Source organism: Antedon bifida, chromosome 1, assembly GCF_963402885.1.
Source record: "Antedon bifida chromosome 1, ecAntBifi1.1, whole genome shotgun sequence".
NCBI lineage: Eukaryota > Metazoa > Echinodermata > Crinoidea > Comatulida > Antedonidae > Antedon > Antedon bifida.
In genome coordinates, this window is record NC_136226.1 from 2,004,036 (window position 1) to 2,023,406 (window position 19,371).

At 33.6% G+C, this 19,371-nt stretch overlaps 3 protein-coding genes across 5 annotated transcripts in view; 1 reads left to right on the plus strand and 2 right to left on the minus strand.

The window, feature by feature from the left end:
- The first annotated feature begins 417 nt into the window (after nucleotides 1–417).
- LOC144837919 (nucleoporin Nup37-like) lies at nucleotides 418–4,893 on the plus strand. 2 transcript variants are annotated; one of them, XM_078693259.1, is made up of 8 exons: nucleotides 418–524; nucleotides 934–1,089; nucleotides 1,386–1,510; nucleotides 1,875–1,947; nucleotides 2,097–2,282; nucleotides 2,469–2,650; nucleotides 2,831–2,966; nucleotides 4,033–4,893. In XM_078693259.1, the coding sequence occupies exons 2-8, from the start codon at nucleotides 943–945 to the stop codon at nucleotides 4,144–4,146; spliced, it is 963 nt and encodes a 320-aa protein (XP_078549385.1). In that variant the 5' UTR covers nucleotides 418–524; nucleotides 934–942; the 3' UTR covers nucleotides 4,147–4,893. The 2 variants fall into 2 exon arrangements, with proteins under 2 accessions (XP_078549385.1, XP_078549378.1); XM_078693252.1 differs by having other exon boundaries at nucleotides 420–509.
- Nucleotides 4,894–7,326: 2,433 nt separating this feature from the next.
- The window catches only part of LOC144837699 (activin receptor type-1-like), an 80,471-nt gene continuing 68,426 nt past the window's right edge, over nucleotides 7,327–19,371 (minus strand). For both annotated transcript variants that reach the window (XM_078692920.1, XM_078692929.1), the window contains exon 8: nucleotides 7,327–8,760. In XM_078692920.1, the coding sequence (XP_078549046.1) occupies nucleotides 8,623–8,760 (138 nt within the window). In that variant the 3' untranslated portion in view covers nucleotides 7,327–8,622. The remainder of the gene's footprint in view (nucleotides 8,761–19,371) is intronic.
- Nucleotides 12,007–19,081, minus strand: LOC144851683 (uncharacterized). Its single transcript, XM_078709265.1, has 10 exons — nucleotides 18,349–19,081; nucleotides 18,098–18,247; nucleotides 17,821–17,905; nucleotides 17,477–17,586; nucleotides 16,527–16,789; nucleotides 15,296–15,466; nucleotides 14,911–15,004; nucleotides 14,377–14,574; nucleotides 14,009–14,166; nucleotides 12,007–13,875 (listed from the first exon to the last, which is right to left on the minus strand). The coding sequence occupies exons 1-10, from the start codon at nucleotides 19,079–19,081 to the stop codon at nucleotides 13,264–13,266; spliced, it is 2,574 nt and encodes an 857-aa protein (XP_078565391.1). The 3' UTR covers nucleotides 12,007–13,263.

The following is a 19,371-nucleotide window of genomic DNA, read 5'->3' on the forward strand; positions in this document are numbered from 1 at the left end:
TCATGCGAGGAGACTTCTCTCATGTTCAAGAGGGGCTTAAGCATGTAGTGGTTTGCCTCAAATTCCACATGTTACATGAACAAGTTAATCATTTGGACTACTGTCATGTACTGTACATCACAATCAGTTATTATGCATAGCGGCATAGCCTGACCAAATGTCATATTCTTTCAAGTATAATAACATACCTCTTTTGATCCCATTTCCAGTATAGATAGACTCTAGCGTAGCAGTAAATTACTGAATCTAGTGTCCCGTATTCCATTCACATTCCATAATCGGTAAAATGATTTTTTAATCAGGTCTAACAAGGCCTACTACGTTATGTATTACAGCACTTTCTCTCGTCTGCAAAATTTTTAAAAAACGCGCACGTGAGAGTTTGTTTGTTTTTGTCAGAGCGCCCTCACACTAATATCAAATTATTGAAGGTGGCGGTTTTTGTAAACAAAACAGACTCTTTTCCATTTATCCGACCCTTTTCCACGTTTTCTGTCTAAGTGATAGTGGTAAAATATTTAAAAGTATAATTATCTTTATTAGGAATATATCGTAATGTTTGATTCAATAAATATAGTTAATCTGAACTATTTTAGGGTATATAACTAGGCTAGGCCCATCCACATGTGTATTTTGTTGGGCCAGCAGTCAGTGAGTTTGACCGTCGCAGTGTCGATGCTGTCTATGCTCCTGGAGCCTACTCTATAGCTAGGCCTAGGCCCATTCTACTACAGTACTTACACTAGGCTAGTACGTACGCCGAAGACTATCCAGCCTGGCTTATGCCTATTAGCGTTTTACTAGGCCGAAACTGAGTTTGCAAATTACACTTTAATAAACATAAATTAAAAGTAAGATAAATGGGTCAACCAGAAGATCAATCATCAGATTCGCCTGCTTCTTTTTAAAATTCATTATTTTAATTTTCATTAGATTGGCAATATGGAACAAGAAAATTCCACCAAACAGTTGTCAATAGACTGCAAAGAACCAGTTACGTGCGTGGAGTTCTGTCCATTTGAGGCATCGTCTCATCTCATTGCTATTGGGGGCAGTATGCGCATTCTCATCGGCACATGTGTATTTCCAGTGAGTAACGAATATTACTTCAATTCAACATATTTTAAACTAAAAAAATAGTAATTTATTATCTTTTTATACTGGAGATACTTTTTAAAATAAAAATAAATGATAATGATAATAAATTTGTAATAACTGTATAAACATCTGTATATATTTTAAATATTCAGTTATTAAATTAAACTATGATATTTTGGTAAAATAATGGATTAAAATAATGTTAAAATGAAAACAGAAACAAATTTAGTGATTCATTTACAAAATGTATTTAGTCATAAATTATGAGCTATTTTTTATTCTTACAGGAAGAAGACAAAGATCTAGACAAATTTGAATTTCATCAAGTTAATGAATTCCATCATGGCTGTCGTGTAGATGCCCTCTCCTGGAGTCCAAGGACAAGTCTAGACTGTCTACCAAGATGTATAAGGTAAGTAGGTACTTAGTAAGTATTACATCAATTACAAACACATGTACCTCACCTGCATAATGAGACAAAAACAGGTATAATATGTGTAGTAGTTGATGCATGTTTTACATCGATGGATAAAAAATAAAACATTGTATAATATAATTGTCTAAATAATGTCATGTTGTAATGAACCAATACAAAAATGCGTTTTATAATGTTGTCTTTTCAGTTATTCTGTGTTGTACTTACACTATTGAATTCCCTACCAATATATATTAGACATAAATAATATTTTTCATTCATTAGGTGAAGCCTTTATTTGTACCATTGTACTGTAAAAATAGCCACCAATCTATCAATATATTTTTCAATTGATTTTCAGATTCTGTACAGCTGGGTCTGACTTCAGATTACGTTTATTTACATCTGATCTCAAAGAAGACAACACAGTTCAGGTAAAAACAAATTAATATAACATCTTTATTTAGTTATCCAACCACTATGTTTATAAGTTTATACACTGTAAGTATTAAGATTAGTGTACCTTACATAGATTAAAGAAAGGTTTTTATATGACAAATAACTCAGGTTTTTCATGTCACAGGTTTTTGATGGGCATACTGATTATGTAAATGAAGTTAGCATAGAACCGTTAGAGGGCGATCTGATAGCGAGTGTCTCCGATGATTACACATGTAGAACGTGGGACCAGTGCGGACAACAGAAAGCGTTATTCCCATTGAAATCTCAAGGAATGTCAGTTGCTTGGCATCCACGTGACCCAATGAAGGTTTGTTGGTTTTTTTTTATAGATAAATAGTCATTTATTGTTTGTACAATATGATACATTTCAATAAATTCATTGATAATTATATATATAGTAATAATTTCTGTGAACAGTGTCATTTGATATAATTATATGATTAATTAATGCACTATTAATACATATATCTATGTTTTGTTTGATTTCTCTCAGCTTATGGTGGCTGAAAAGGGTGGAATTATTCGGTTCTATGACATGAGGCTTGAGGAACCAATCATGACCCTCGATGCTGGACCTGGTATGTTGCTGTCTGCTGATTGGTCGTGGGAGGATGCTGCATGTGTTGGGGCTGTCGTTAATGGTGATTGGATGATTTGGGATACTACAGATTCAAGGTAAAAATATAATAGTTTATGAATTAAATACAGTATATGAAATCGAAAAAAAGAAGTTAATTTGTTTGTTGCTGTTTATATAATATATATGTAGAATCTTTTAAAGAAAAACCAACTGCCAAAATACTAGGCACAATATCCAGTTGTTTTATAACAAATTTATTTGTTTACCTCTTTCAGTCAAGCTATAGAGAGCCAACGAGCACATTCCGAGAAGGCGCGTTATATACGCTGGTGTCGTAGCAGTAACAGTTTGTTTGCGACCTTGGGTCAACCTAATAATCAGATCAAGATAGTCCATTTAGATCATCATCAGGTGAATTTCTTTTGTTAAAATTTGGAAACAAAAACACATTAATGTTTGATAACAGTTCTGTAATGCTTATGCTATTGTATTTTATATTAATAAAAGTTTGCGGTTTTTACCTTTTATGTCCCAAACACAAAAACAAATGTATACAGTTGCTAGGAAACAATAGCATAGTCACTGACTTAACACATAAGTGGTTATGAATGCTTAAAAATGAAAAAAAGTTAATTTGGTTGTATATTTATCATTTTGCAGTTTATTGTCATGGTTATTAGTATTAAAAAAATATCAACAGATTTATGTCAAAGTACTGTATGTGCTCCGGTATAATCCCACTTTGTGTCTCCTACTTCATGTCTGATTTCACAAACAGGCATATCCCTGGGTATAATCCCAGTATTGACTTTTGGTCTGGATGTAGGCCTCTCTCTAGCCAGTTCAGATGAGTTTTTACAAGAAATGCTTACCAATCATTTTTGTGTTCTAGGTGGTGGGGGGTGGATTATAGTAGAGGATATACAGTAATTCTTTTCAATCCTTTTTTCTCCTCTATGGGTTGTTTTCATCATAACTCAATATTTTAAATTTGTATTGATGTACTATGTTTTTAGAGTAGTTGGAAAGTCACCGGAAAATGCTCTATCAAATACCTATTACTATTTGTAATCTATTAAGTTTGTCTTTTCTTAGCATCTATTAGGTTTGTCTTCTTAGCAGGTGGTTCGTAGTGCATTTCAGATTTAATTTCCTTTTCATACCTTTTTTAGAGTTTAATTCTTCAGTTATATAAAAATCAATTATCCCTTACTACTCGCGGCGTATTTATATAAAGTCACTTGCTTCATTGCCATAGGTTAGTGGTCAAATTTAAATGACCGCTGGTGTTTTCAGTCTTTGACCATTCATATGTCAGTTTTGTTGGTGATAAACTATTATGATAAAGTGCTTTTAGATTTTGAATTTGCCTTTAGGTATTTTTGATTAATAATTATTTTTACGTTGCAACAAAAAAAGGATTATTTGTTTAAAACTAATAAAACATCACTTACGTTTTATAAATGATATTTTTCAGGTACCGATCAGTTATAATCTACCGATTCAGGGAGGAATAAGCTGGCATGCGTTTCTCCCTATATGCGCCGCTGGTGGAAACAGAAAAGTTCATCTCTTCACTGCTGAACTTTGACCTTTTCCCCTTCATAAGGGTGAATGACTGAATAAAAGTAGTTTGTGACACTATGATGAATTTCGCATCTCTGATGTAATTGTTAAAATTGCAAACATGATCAAACGGGGATTCCATATAGTTAGTGTTATCTTGAATCACGACAGCGATGTTCAATTTTCTAGATGGATTAGATTGAAATAACATCTGTTGTGTAAAGTCTGATTAAATTCCTTGTTAAGTTGCATTTATTTGATTGATAACATGTTTACAACTTAAAAAACATGGAATTTGAATGTTTTTACATGAAATTAAAACAACTTTGAAATATATGTTTAAATTCTTGTCAAACAAATGGTGTAAGTAATCCATCCAGAAAAACTGAAAGGTCATGCCTGGTGATTATTAATCTTTAAAACGTTACATTGTAAGATAATACTTTACAAAAAAAGGAAGAATTAAGTCTAAAAGTACTTATATGTAAAATTAAAATGTCACAATTCTGATATTAGTTTATTTTTATTATTGACAATAAATTATTAATTTGTTTGTACAGTTTTTAATTTTAGCATTTGCCTTAAAATACATTTTGGAGGGTAAGCTTATCTTGGAATAATCAATTTCGCATTTTGTCTTCTTTTTTTAACATATTTTTTCAAAGAAAAAGACTTTCGTTAAACATTATGGCAATGGGTTGAATGATCAGCCTGGTCTCTTGTGTGGCATACACTCTGTAAATATAAATATTGTTCCACAATAAATTCCTATAACCAAGTGTATTTGTATATTTCATTATTTAGCACATATCAAATTACTTCCCGTTCTTGTATCTATATCCATTGATGATTTCCCTCGGGTAAGATGGTATGATACAAATATTAGCCCTAGCTTTTATCACAAATCCTAAGGGAACTTTGCCGTTGTGCCGCTTTTGATGCTGGTATGATGGTCCAAATCCTACTGTGATTTGAGAGAACTCCTATAACCCGTCTGAGAATTATCCCACCAAAGTCGCATCTAAAAATCCTATAAATTAATTTTTAATTGGTAAAAAAAACATTTTTTTTTTTTTTTTCTGACAGTAATTTCCATGGAATTCAATATAGAAGTATGTTGGGGTCAACTTTCGGTAATTTTTGACCTTTGTAGGGTGTGTAACACTTTATCACACAGTAATATCAAATTTTGTATATGAACACAATCGATGGAACTGACTTTACTTTTTTATTCAAAGTTTTCACTGTCACAAAATTAATTACAGAAAAAAACTAAAATGCTATAATATACAATAATATAATTTCAATAACAATAAGGCTATAATTTACAATTCGTTTTCTACAAGGTTTTCCGTTTCCACTTCTTATTGAACTGTAGATAATCATTGGACTTTTAATTTATACAAATTGTTTTAAACCCAAATTTGGATTATTAAAATACTCTCATACTCTTATCTCTCGAACAAATTAAAAGGTATAAAAAATACTTGATAATTGGTGATGTATCTCCACATATGACAATAGTTGCCCAGTATCATAGGAAAAACAGCATCTCATGTGTGTCACATGTGGTGCCAGTATCATGTAAGGTTATGGTCTACAATACTAGGCAATACATGTGAAACACATGTGATGCTGTATTGCACAATTTTCCCATGATATTGGGGAAATCTAGATACAGTACCGAGAATGGTTACAATTAAAAGAAATTTAAAATAAAATTGATCTAATGCATATTCATGAAAACTATTCATAAACATGCATATTCATGAGATGATTGTTCACATAGGAATATCCTGTCACACACAACGCAAAATATGCTAATTAAAATTTGAATATAGAACTATGTATTTCAATACTTTTATTAGTAAACCTCTGTCTACACTATCAAACAATGTTGACAAAAAAAGTGTGAGGTTCCCAAAAATGGTAGTGATATGACATCATCAAGTCCATATATGGGCACATCATATTTTTTTTGTCACATAAAACGTGATAGTGTAGACAGAGCTTTAGAATGTATGTATTTAATAAATTCAGAAATAGCAAATAAAATTTGACATGGAAAATATATGAAGATCGTTAAACCTAACTCTCTCAGACACAAAGAACAAATGCATCATCTAGTTTGGATCACATAAAAAGATTGTTTCCAACAAATTAAATCCGATGACCTCTTGACCTTTAAATTCATCCATAAAAGGATGATCAGTAAAAGAAGATTATAGCCATGAGGTTAGAAACCATTTTAGCAGATGAAAGTCATAACATTTACAGCCTTATCTCTTTATTAAATCTAACGATTCTACTCGTCTAAATACATTTAGACAAGTAAAAAAATACCGGATGGATACCACGATCTTGTAATTTCAAATTACAACTAAATGTCACATTATTAGGAGTTTAGCAATCGCTCTCTATCTCACATAATTTAATCTATGTTCATAATGTACAAAAATTCAAGGGAAAGAATACAGTAGTACTATATATTTATATATATTTATATAATAAATTTATCTTGGCTTGGTACACAATTTTCTACAAATCACTCAATTTACAATTTGTTTTAGCAATTTTTTTTCACCTTCAGAATTATTTTCAATCATGCAGGGATTTAGTACAATTTTGTTTTTCTAATAATAACAATATACACATAGGATTTAGATTCTGAGAAAAAGATGAAAACGAGACATTAAATAATGCTACATAAAATGCTACTAAAAGTGAAATTTGGCAGTTTAAAAATTATTTTCATTATTGAATTCAATATTGTTTACAACAACCTGTAAATGTCACTGGTAAAAAAACTATTGAAAACAAATTTTAGTCTTAATTTGTGGTGGTGGGTGCTTAATAACAAAAGGTATTTTAAGATCATTTTAAGTACAGTAATAAATGCATGAGATAAAGATGCAATAAGAAGATCTTAATATTTTAAGTGCTTCTTTAAAACTAGTTTTCAAACCATTGTCTAAATTATCTACTTTTTCTACTGAACGTTCACTGAAAATGTATCTTTTTAGTGAATACAGTATTAGTTATATTACATTAAAGGTTTTTATAGAATTACTTGATGCTACAATTAAAATAGTCAGTCTAAAGCTCTGTCTACACTATCAAACTAGTTTGACAAAAAATCGTGAGGTGCCCAAATATGGTAGTGATATCACATCATCATGTCCATATATGGGCACATCAAATCAAGTCACATAAAGTTTGATAGTGTAGACAGAGCTTAAGTGTATAGAGAGATAAACATTATTTTTCTGTGCTATCAGAACAATCAATTACACTGAGTTTATACAGCAGTTCTTTGAATACATTTACTGTGCTAGCATTAGGGTCATAGTTGATAGTGGAATATACAATGATTCTACCGGACAAAAACATCTTCATTTTCTATGAATCAATAAACATGCCAAGCAGGTGCGTCAGATACATTCCCATTTAGTTTATCCTTTCCAGTAATTATCTTAATATTTATTTTCTTAATAGAACCATTAATAAGTTCAATAGATTTTACGCTGAAATAATTTGGCACAAGTCTTTCAAATCTGTAATTCTTGAACACTGTACAAAATAACTTGTGTATTTTGGTTCATATCTTTCAATTCAGATACGTCATTTTGTGATTGGCTGTTCCTGGTCCTGAGTAAACACTGTAATATTTTTCGCAGAGACCATAATAACTCAACACCTTTGCGATCTTCCTAATAAATAGTCTCTGAAGCTCAGATTAGGTTAGCTTACTGTTAACAAAGTTCTAGCTTTTTTCCAATATGTGTTTATGTTTTATTATCAATCCTCAAATTACATATAAGGTAATGGCAGTACATTCTGCATCTAGCAACATGTTATGAGTAGGCCAGACCTCTGCTCTCAACATAACTGCTCTAAACACGATGGCTTTCTCGGTGTTAGTGCAGGCCAGACTACTGTTCTCAACACGATTGTTTTCACTCTCAACATGCTGGCATTCTCTGTGTCAACGCAGGTCAAACTTTTGCTCTCAACGTGATAGCTTACTCTTTGTCTGTGTAGGCCAGACCTCTGTTCTCAACACGATAGCTTTACATGTGCCTGTGCAGGCCAAACCTGTACTCTCACCATGGCTTTGTATAATGTCTGTGCAGAGAGCACATTTGGCCTAAGGATCATTCTTCATCAGCTATTACAGGTAATTTTTAAATTAGTAATACTAGGATTTTACAACCTGTGAGAGCAGTATTTGAAACGTCATGTTTTATACCTGAACGCCACCATCTTCATCTCGTATCTGTAAAGCCTACCCTCCATAGTTATAAGTTTATGAAACCTTTGAGGGCGGTGTTTACAACATGTCTTCCAAACAAATATTTTAACACTTTGTCTGTGGATTTACCGATCCAGTGCAAATGTCATGACGGTGTTTACAACATTTCACGACTCTCTTGTGAATATATCCACATTCTGAAATTTCACATTTCAATATATTTTATAAACAGTTGCATTTTTGTTTAATTTAGTAAACAATTTTTGATGTTTTTGAGCAAGATTCTGAAATCTTCATAAGTGTCTTTTTTACACGAAGAGATGTATGTCGAGCAGATGCCGTGTGGTACCAACATTCCTTCATCAACTTAGCAAGACATGTTAGAGTCTGTGGGGAGATAAGTAAATCATACATCAAATTCAATTTCAAATTGCTATCATTACCCTAGTAAAAATGAAAGTGGGATCCCAGTGGGATCCCAGGGGATCCCACTGGGATATGGTTATCCCAGTGGGATAGCACCATCCCACTGGGATTTTATATTGACACAGTGGGATTTTCTAGGATGAGTGAAAAATCCCAGTGGATCCCACTGGGATAGATATATCCCAGTGGGATTGTTTTATCTCACTGGGATAATATGAAATCCCAGTGGGATTCAAATTATCCTACTGGGATGAATAAAATCCCAGTATTAAATACCACTACTTTATCAAATCCCACTCAAGTGGGATAAAATCCCAGTACCATCCCACTCCTTTGTAAAATCCCACTCAAGAGGGACAAAATCCCAGCTCCATCCCAGTACCATCCCACTACTTTATCAAATCCCACTCAAGTGGGATAAAATCCCAGTACCATCCCACTCAAGAGGGACAAAATCCCAGCTCCATCCCAGTACCATCCCACTACTTTATCAAATCCCACTCAAGTGGGATAAAATCCCAGTACCATCCCACTCCTTTATCAAATCCCACTCAAGTGGGATAAAATCCCAGTACCATCCCACTCAAGAGGGACAAAATCCCAGCTCCATTCCAGTACCATCCCACTACTTTATCAAATCCCACTCAAGTGGGATAAAATCCCAGTGCCATCCCACTACTTTATCAAATCCCACTCAAGTGGGATAAAATCCCAGTACCATCCCACTACTTTATCAAATCCCACTCAAGTGGGATAAAATCCCAGTGCCATCCCACTACTTTATCAAATCCCACTCAAGTGGGATAAAATCCCAGTACCATCCCACTCAAGAGGGACAAAGATCACACAGCCCCCTCAAAACACAACACTATATAAACAAACAAAACCCCTGGACACACAAAGATGTGCGAGTCGGGGAAAACCCCATCCCCCAAAATACTCCCACTTTTAAACGCGCATTCACATTTTCTATTTTTATAGATCAATAAAATCCAGTGTGCCACCCACTCAATCATCAGATTTTTGTTGGTTTTGCGTTATTTTATAGTCTGTAATACATCGTAAATGATCAGATAAGAGCCGCCGATTTCGGAAAAGGAGGATACCCGGCATCATGGCCGTGGCTTCTTTGATCACTTACGATGAGCGAGTAGTTTATGTCATCTCATTCTATTTAACATCCATTTTATTAACAAGTTTTTGAGTTAACTCTTTTATATTTACTATGTTTCATAACGTTTACAAGTTTTAATTAATTGTTGAGTTGAGTTCCTTTAATATGTTGAGGGTATTACGCTATTGGTTTCCTAGCTGATGAGTGCAATGCACGCCTGCATAGACAATGCATGTTAATTGTTGTGCAGGAGATCCGATCAATAGCCACCTCCCTAACTGAGGATCGAAACAGTTATCATCATTGGTGTCATATGAAAAATAAATTTAAATCAAAATAAAAAAGTAATTGGCTTAAATACACTCAAAATTTATATTTTTGGAATTCCCAAAATCAATTTAACCTGTGCAATAAATGATGATGATAGCTGTCCTGGGATAAACAACCCAGTTACTTATTTTTATACTAATTTGGTAATCAACATCGACAGCAGTGGTTCAGAAAGAGTCGAGCTCATTGACGATTTCACATGATCTCGTCGGCTTTTCTTTGTATGCCTCACAGCAGTAGGTAAGTACTGTACTTATTATTCTCTCCAAGCTTTTGGTTGGTGACTTGGCAAAAAAACCCATTCCAGTATGTTTCATCTTGAACAATAATTTTTGTTAGACGGACATAATTGTTTATATAGCAACTAAATGAATGATAATGGTTAATTGATGAAAGATTATACAGCATAGCGTCACTTTGATCAGATCTCCTGATAATGAATTAATGTAAAGGAAACCAAAAGCGCAATATTCATTATAATAGTATTCCATCTTGGTTAGCCAATTAATAAAAATTGTAGAAACAACTTGACAAGTCATTATTATCAAATCAATCTTATTATCCTAGCAAACACCCTGGACACACAAAGATGTGCGAGTCGGGGAAAACCCCATCCCCCAAAATACTCCCACTTTTAAACGCGCATTCACATTTTCTATTTTTATAGATCAATAAAATCCAGTGTGCCACCCACTCAATCATCAGATTTTTGTTGGTTTTGCGTTATTTTATAGTCTGTAATACATCGTAAATGATCAGATAAGAGCCGCCGATTTCGGAAAAGGAGGATACCCGGCATCATGGCCGTGGCTTCTTTGATCACTTACGATGAGCGAGTAGTTTATGTCATCTCATTCTATTTAACATCCATTTTATTAACAAGTTTTTGAGTTAACTCTTTTATATTTACTATGTTTCATAACGTTTACAAGTTTTAATTAATTGTTGAGTTGAGTTCCTTTAATATGTTGAGGGTATTACGCTATTGGTTTCCTAGCTGATGAGTGCAATGCACGCCTGCATAGACAATGCATGTTAATTGTTGTGCAGGAGATCCGATCAATAGCCACCTCCCTAACTGAGGATCGAAACAGTTATCATCATTGGTGTCATATGAAAAATAAATTTAAATCAAAATAAAAAAGTAATTGGCTTAAATACACTCAAAATTTATATTTTTGGAATTCCCAAAATCAATTTAACCTGTGCAATAAATGATGATGATAGCTGTCCTGGGATAAACAACCCAGTTACTTATTTTTATACTAATTTGGTAATCAACATCGACAGCAGTGGTTCAGAAAGAGTCGAGCTCATTGACGATTTCACATGATCTCGTCGGCTTTTCTTTGTATGCCTCACAGCAGTAGGTAAGTACTGTACTTATTATTCTCTCCAAGCTTTTGGTTGGTGACTTGGCAAAAAAACCCATTCCAGTATGTTTCATCTTGAACAATAATTTTTGTTAGACGGACATAATTGTTTATATAGCAACTAAATGAATGATAATGGTTAATTGATGAAAGATTATACAGCATAGCGTCACTTTGATCAGATCTCCTGATAATGAATTAATGTAAAGGAAACCAAAAGCGCAATATTCATTATAATAGTATTCCATCTTGGTTAGCCAATTAATAAAAATTGTAGAAACAACTTGACAAGTCATTATTATCAAATCAATCTTATTATCCTAGCAAACACAAATCCATACAGTAATACTGATCCAGATTGTTTATTGGAAATTGTATATTACAATACAGTATAAACAATTTTGTAGGCCTATTTAAAATTAGTTTGAAAATAACAATGCAATATACCAAACTTTCAAATTTCCATGAAGCAGAGAAATGTCAGTAGAATAATAGATTGATAACAAATGTGTGTAATAACCTGTGTGTTCAAAGACCATTTTTTCCAATTACTTTTCATACCATACATGATAAATTCCATTGGTTTTTATGATTGATTCCTGTGCACATTTAAAGCTCAGGTACAGGCATGAATTTTAAATGTAATATCTGGTTAATTGTACATAAATCAAATATTTATAATGAAATCAAGACAAAAAAACATGAATTTCCCTTAATATGGTCAAATACAAAATTTGGCAAAATTCTGCCATAAAAACTAGGAAGACCTTTTTTCAGTAGTTAGGTAGTTAACCTAATGTAATAACATGTCTGGTGACTCCCTAGAAGGTGAAAAAAAGATGGTGGATATACAGTGGATAATTTTTGCTATAGCATGAAAATAAAAATCTGAAGTTGAATAAAAATACCAGAACTGTAAAATTCAAGTTATATTACCTATATTTAGTCATCTGATAACATTTTTTACCACACCGTTTAGTTTTCATAGCTTTTTAAAATGCCTCTCTATTTACAAAATTTGTGTACAAAAGAATAGAGATTTTACTGTGTAATTTGAAAAGGGGTTTCATTTTCAGACATCAGAAAACAAATAATTTGTCCAAAATTCAATGAATCTGAATCTTTGTATACAATAGAATAATTTTGTGTTCGTTTTGTTGTGCTAGTGGTTTTAGAAGTGTAGCAATGTTTACCGATTTTGTACTTAGAAAAACTCTTTGTGAAACGGATATTTTGTGGTTGTTCAAAGTAGTTAGCAATATTTGGCAATCTTTGAAATTTGCCAATAACGCCATTGGCAACAGCCTGATTTTCCTCTGTTGCTAGTTTTGATGACAGTTTACTAAAAAGCTTCTTCATGTCATTGTTATTTGTTTCCTCTGTTAAACTTCTCACTAAGTCAGGAAGGGCCTTTGTCATTTGTACTGCGAATGAAATCACTGATAAGAAAGTGCTTATTTTCAACAAGCTCGTGTAACACAAATAAAATCCCAAAAATTATGAAACATAGGGGAAACTATAGATCGATAATTATTGGAATGTATGATCAATAGAAATTTTTTGCCCGCACCTGGCCTTTAAAGCTTTTGAATCAAAATGTAATCAACAATCATAATAAAACATTCAATTTGATTAGAGATTCAATATTCAATTGTGTTCAAGCAGATTTGGTGGATATGACATATACATGCCATCATCTGTTTCAATAAATACACACTTCTTACAGATTTCTGTAAGAGGAAGCAAGATATTATTACCTGGGGTTACAATTGCCATATGATTACAAAGTTGTCTGTGTGTGTAACTGTTAAGGGTTGGGTTTTGAATGCGAGTTGGTGCAATTAGAGACTGATTAGAAATGTATTTTTGGACAATTGCAAAAGGGGTTTCATTTTCAGACATCAGAAAACAAATAATTTGTCCAAAATTCAATGAATCTGAATCTTTGTATACAATAGAATAATTTTGTGTTCGTTTTGTTGTGCTAGTGGTTTTAGAAGTGTAGCAATGTTTACCGATTTTGTACTTAGAAAAACTCTTTGTGAAACGGATATTTTGTGGTTGTTCAAAGTAGTTAGCAATATTTGGCAATCTTTGAAATTTGCCAATAACGCCATTGGCAACAGCCTGATTTTCCTCTGTTGCTAGTTTTGATGACAGTTTACTAAAAAGCTTCTTCATGTCATTGTTATTTGTTTCCTCTGTTAAACTTCTCACTAAGTCAGGAAGGGCCTTTGTCATTTGTACTGCAAATGAAATCTGAAATCCAAGAACATTATTTATTACTGTATTAAAAAGTAAAATAAGCATTAGCATTATTTCTTATTATTATTATTATTATTTAGCTTTCAAGCACCTATATATAATTGTACATATAATAATGAATGTATACCTGGCTATTCACATATCTTGTGCCATGAAACATACTTTTGAGGTGAGCATTCATTGACTCGAACCCAAAGCAAGAAAAATGGAAAAGTGGGCCATACAGTTTAACAAAGTATGGCATGTGTCGTAATGTGTGAATATTCATTGTCTGTCTTGTTTCACCTGCCGAGGGAAAAGGCATATACCGTATTCATTTAATGTGATTATACTCATTGTTCATTTCTACAAACAATATGACAATCATGTTTATTAACTAGATACAAAAGTTGTCAAATGTGCACGTCATCAGGCTGAGAGTATAGAAATCATATTTATGTATTCTCAATCATTGAATGGTTTGAAAAATTGTAATAAATATGCAGTTGCATTTACCGTATATAGTTGGAAAAATTTGACAAAAATCATTCAGAAGAATGTTGGCATATGAGAGGTCTGCTGATGTGATGCGTTCTTGAACAAGCAGAGACAATCCAGACACTAATAGGCAATAGTGGATGAAAATATCCGGTTCCAATATGCCTCTTAACACAGGTACTGAAAAGTGAAGTAACCATTCACGGTACTCTGTAGCTGTAATAACAACGCAAAAGTCACATAATCATGGAAAAACAGGTGTCTAGGAAACTTGGATATATCTGAGTTTTCTAGATCTAGAAAACTCAGATATATCTGAGCTCTGAGTTTTCTAGACACCCTGAAAAAACGGCTACAATTTATGAAACATGCAATCCAGTTGAAGGTCGCAAAATGATTGAAGGTTACATTGGTAATATTTTCAACATTTGCTTTTGATGTGTTTTGTCTGATCATACCATATTCAACTTAAGGAAATAAAAATGGTGCACGTCATACTCTGTATATAAACAGTATAGACTACTGGAAAAAAATGAAAAAGAATTTTATTACCTTTCCAGTGCTGGCTTTCCTCCAACCTTCTTTGACTACGAGCAATAAAATCGGGTAACTTTATCTTCATAAATCTTGTATTCATAAGATCAATCTACATTAACATTCAATTTATATTTATTATTATAATTAAATTAGGTGTATCAGAATATGAAACATTAAAAATTGCTAATAACAATATAAAAAGGACTAAATAAACAGTATAGTATTGTGTGTAATCTAAATGCATATTCAACAGTTATCAGTTAGAACACAAGTGACAAATTAGCTAAATTATTCAAACAATGATTGTTTAGAAGCTCACTGGAATTAAATCTACATAATTTGTGTTTATAAAAGAAGTATGTGCAATTTCAAATGAAATTTTCTTTTAAATATGTTTTACCTTAGAACCAATATAAAACTTCTTTGCCTTGTGGTCTTTTCCAAGCCACAAGTTCAACATGGATTTGGTAACTCCTAACAAGCAGGAATGCATCCAGTCAATTGGAAATACACATGATAAATCAACATAGCTCAAAGCTACCAAAGGGCATGCTCCCTTTATTCCTCTGACCTGAAAGTATGAAAATATATCAATTAAATAATGGAGCTATAAATTGTGATTGTATAGGCATTGTACAATAACTTTACACAATCAATAAAAAAAAGTCTACAATAACACTGAGACAATTTGATTGTTGTCTCAGAATAACAGTAGCCGTTTACAACTGTTATATCTAGCGGTACCACAAAGGATTTCATGACCTAATTCTACTTGGTAGTCATGGCATCTGTAAAAAAATATTGTAACATGTTACAATATTTTTTTCTCATGATCACTATGGTAACAGAGTGCAGTGAATTCCATGTTATTGTTGACGACCGAGCGAGTTCATTGCGGAAGTTTACAATCGTCACGTTCACGCATTTCCTTTCTGGTACGCGGTACGAAGCGAATTTAAATATATGTAAACACTTATAACCCCAAGGTCGCTGATACCAATAATATTTATGGCTAGTCTGGTTAGTAGGACTACTACTGATATACCTTCAGCACAGCTGAGTTGGTGGGTAGACTAGGCCTAGCCTAGAGTGGATGATTTGAAGGCTAGCTATTTTGTTAAGTATCACTAAAAAGGGAAACGTCCGTAATTTTTCAGAAATCAATGACGAACGTACGGAAATGAAGACCAAAATACATAAACTACCAGCAATTATAATTTACCTTAAATTTTAGGAAACCCTCAGCAAAACATAATAATTAATGAACAAATCAACGACTCGAACTAAAAGGTCCGTAATGCAAGCTTCCGGGTTTCTCCATACTACAAGCATGGACAAGCGTTGAAACACGGCATGTGTTTCAAGGAGCAACGGGCAGAGTACAATGCACTGGGTCTGTCAGTTCGAAAATCATTCTGCGCAGTCTCAAAAACCACTGAAAATAAACGTCTGGGAGCGTCTTTGGGTAAAGATAGCGTTTAACGTTTTTCGTGGGCGACTACTCACTGATTTTAACTGATTATTGAAAAGCGAAAACTTTGATATAAAATGATTTTAAAAAAAATTTATTTTCAAATAAATTGTTATTCGGCGTTATGGAGCAGAATAATAATAATAATAAAATAACTCACAGCCTTGCGTGTTACGGCAGCAGTTCTGGCGTCTTGAATGATAGTTTGATGTGACCGATGTTCATTGTTGTCAGTGAACGGATAGTGTCTGTGAAGTGGGGCATTTGGTCTTGTCATACCCTCGTCTAAACAAAGTGAACAGCCAAACCGACCATTAAATTGTTTCATATTAGACACCATTGCTCTGGCCGGTAAGTCTAAACACGATGCCAGTAGATGCCCTTTTACTTGTTTTTCTCCATAGCACGTCATGATTTGAATTCCTGCGATTGAATCATCAGTGTACAAGTATCATATAAATATTTAGCCAGAAAAGTTGTTATGGTTTTATTATATTTATTTTAATCCCCTTCCCCCTTTACAGCGAACCCCCATCCCCGACATGCCCAATACCTCATCCTCATCTCCCACAGTACATAAGGTTGTTCGTAAATTGAAAAAATCGTAAACTCGTTCGTGAATAACTCTAACCAGGGAGATGTAAAATAAACTAACTTCTTCCCTCCTGTATGAGGGTACGTCGAGCGATACGTGTCTGTAAATTTCAAAGAGTTGCTAATGAATTGCAGATTTTCAGCTGAAATATAAATACGTATTTTTGGTACCTGGATGCCCCTGGATGTAACATGTTATTGTTGTTATAGCCTTCTTCCGACGTACATAAAAAAATTGAACGCTGCGGTTATTATAGTATTTATGTTTATGAAATATAGTGTATCATCATCATAGAGCATTATAGTGAATATTAATATATTACACTATACTTTCTATAGAATCATGTACTGTAGTTTACATTATAACATCCGATTTATTTTATAGGCCACCAGCCGATACGTACTCAACTCAAATACTACCTATTTGTCCGAAGCCCCCCCCCCCCCCCCTTTGACAGACCCTGGCTACGGCCCTGTACGTTACAGTATTTTGAACATTAAAAAAAAAATACGAACCTCTACTAAACCGCAACAGAACGTCAATAAGTGATCGCAAGTATGTCGTCATACTTGGCTTTTCGGCTTGGCAGTGCAGAAGACATGGTATTATGTATCGTCTTGCAAATCTGAAATGTGTAAATAGTACGGTATTGGTGGATCATTCCAGAACAGGTTAATTATAACCTACCGGTATGTCTTATATTTTGCATTAACATTTGAAATTTAGGCGATCCAACAATCGCCCACCCCCTCTTCATCCTCTCCCACTGACATCTAAAAAAACACCAGTAAAGTAATTTTTTAAAGTATAAGTAATTTATTTTACAAAATATATTGCATGTTATTACTAATGTACCTACCTATATTGCACTGGCAATTCATTAATTGCCAAGTATACAGGCCAGAGACTTCCTTTATTTGATGATTTGAAAACTGCCACGCCATCTGCATAAAAAAAATCATTTCAAAAAAATGTATCATCCACATTTAGGCTATGACATACTGAACGCTTTATTGGGATTTTTCCCTTCGACCCCACCGCGACATCGCGGCGGCAGCCACATTACCCTCAGGAAAGTGATGATGATATGTGTTAGTTGTTAATTTCATATCATAAATAACTACCATGATGCTAACCAGTATTCATCATGAATGTCAGATGAACAGTATTCATCATCGGTTCTCTTGGAACAATTCTACTGTACTCTTCACCGTCACATACGTCCTTCCACACACCAGCTTCCGCGTACCGACGTCTTGCCATTACCATCTCACAAAAATGTTGATCTGAAAAATACATTTATTTAAAAAGAGGTTAGAAAACGTGTCTGTTATTTTATAATACCACTGTGTATTTGAAAAGGTTGTATACAATAACGTCATCTTACCTTGGAAAAGTTTTTGAATCTGATTTTCGACATCCAAGCTTAAGTACTCTAGCACTTTCCCACTCATGTCCGTACAGTTACATGAATCGGATGACGTTTCCACTTCTCTATTGCAGTTTTCGCAGTAAAAATGGGTTGTTGATGTTTCAAATTGGGTATTTTTCTTTAGAATCTCTTTGACCATGTAAGTTGACTTAGCGATGACACACGTTGGTGGAAGTATAGAGGCAATCAAATGTAGAAGATCGGAGAATGCTTCTCCCGAAAGTGAATGTTTGATAACGAATAGCATTAAAGATGTATATAGAGAAATATGTGTCTGAGGACAACCGTCAAATAAAGGATGTTTGCCATTGACGGGTTCCTCGCCTTCGATGTTGTCGTACTCATCATCTGTCGGTGCGTCACTACTGATCGAAGGATCGGTGGTAGGCCGACTTGAGATGGTACTATCACTACTACTACTATCGTCAGTATTTGAGACATTTTCTGGTGATGAAAAAATGGAGCTACTCCTGTCTAATTCAAAATCAGACTCACTTTCGCTTGACGAAGAACTTGTCAATATTGATTCCCTTAATAAGGGGCCAGGTGTTTTTTTAGCTAATATTACTGCTTTCAAATATCGAGCACGTCTAGGGTTAAACCCATGACGTTTTGATAGTACACGCCGTCTCTTTTGCGGTGTTGCCAGAAATTGCTCTTCTGTTGTGGTGGTATCACTTGAATCCATGTTGCATACTACTAGGCCTAGTACTACCTACAGTATCGAAATTAATAAAATGTTAAAAACAAATCAAAGATAAACGCAAGCAATTATATAGCAAAAATGATTACCTCTAAAAAGGGCACCTTGTAAAATTTAGGGGGGGTTGCATGCGGACCCAATGACACAATATTGATTGATTTTTATAAAGAATATAAAGCCTTATTAATTATAATATAAGTTAAGTTATATTTTAGGCCTAGCCTATATTGAAAAATCAGTACTTACTACTTGATTTAAATAGAGTTCTTTCAAAT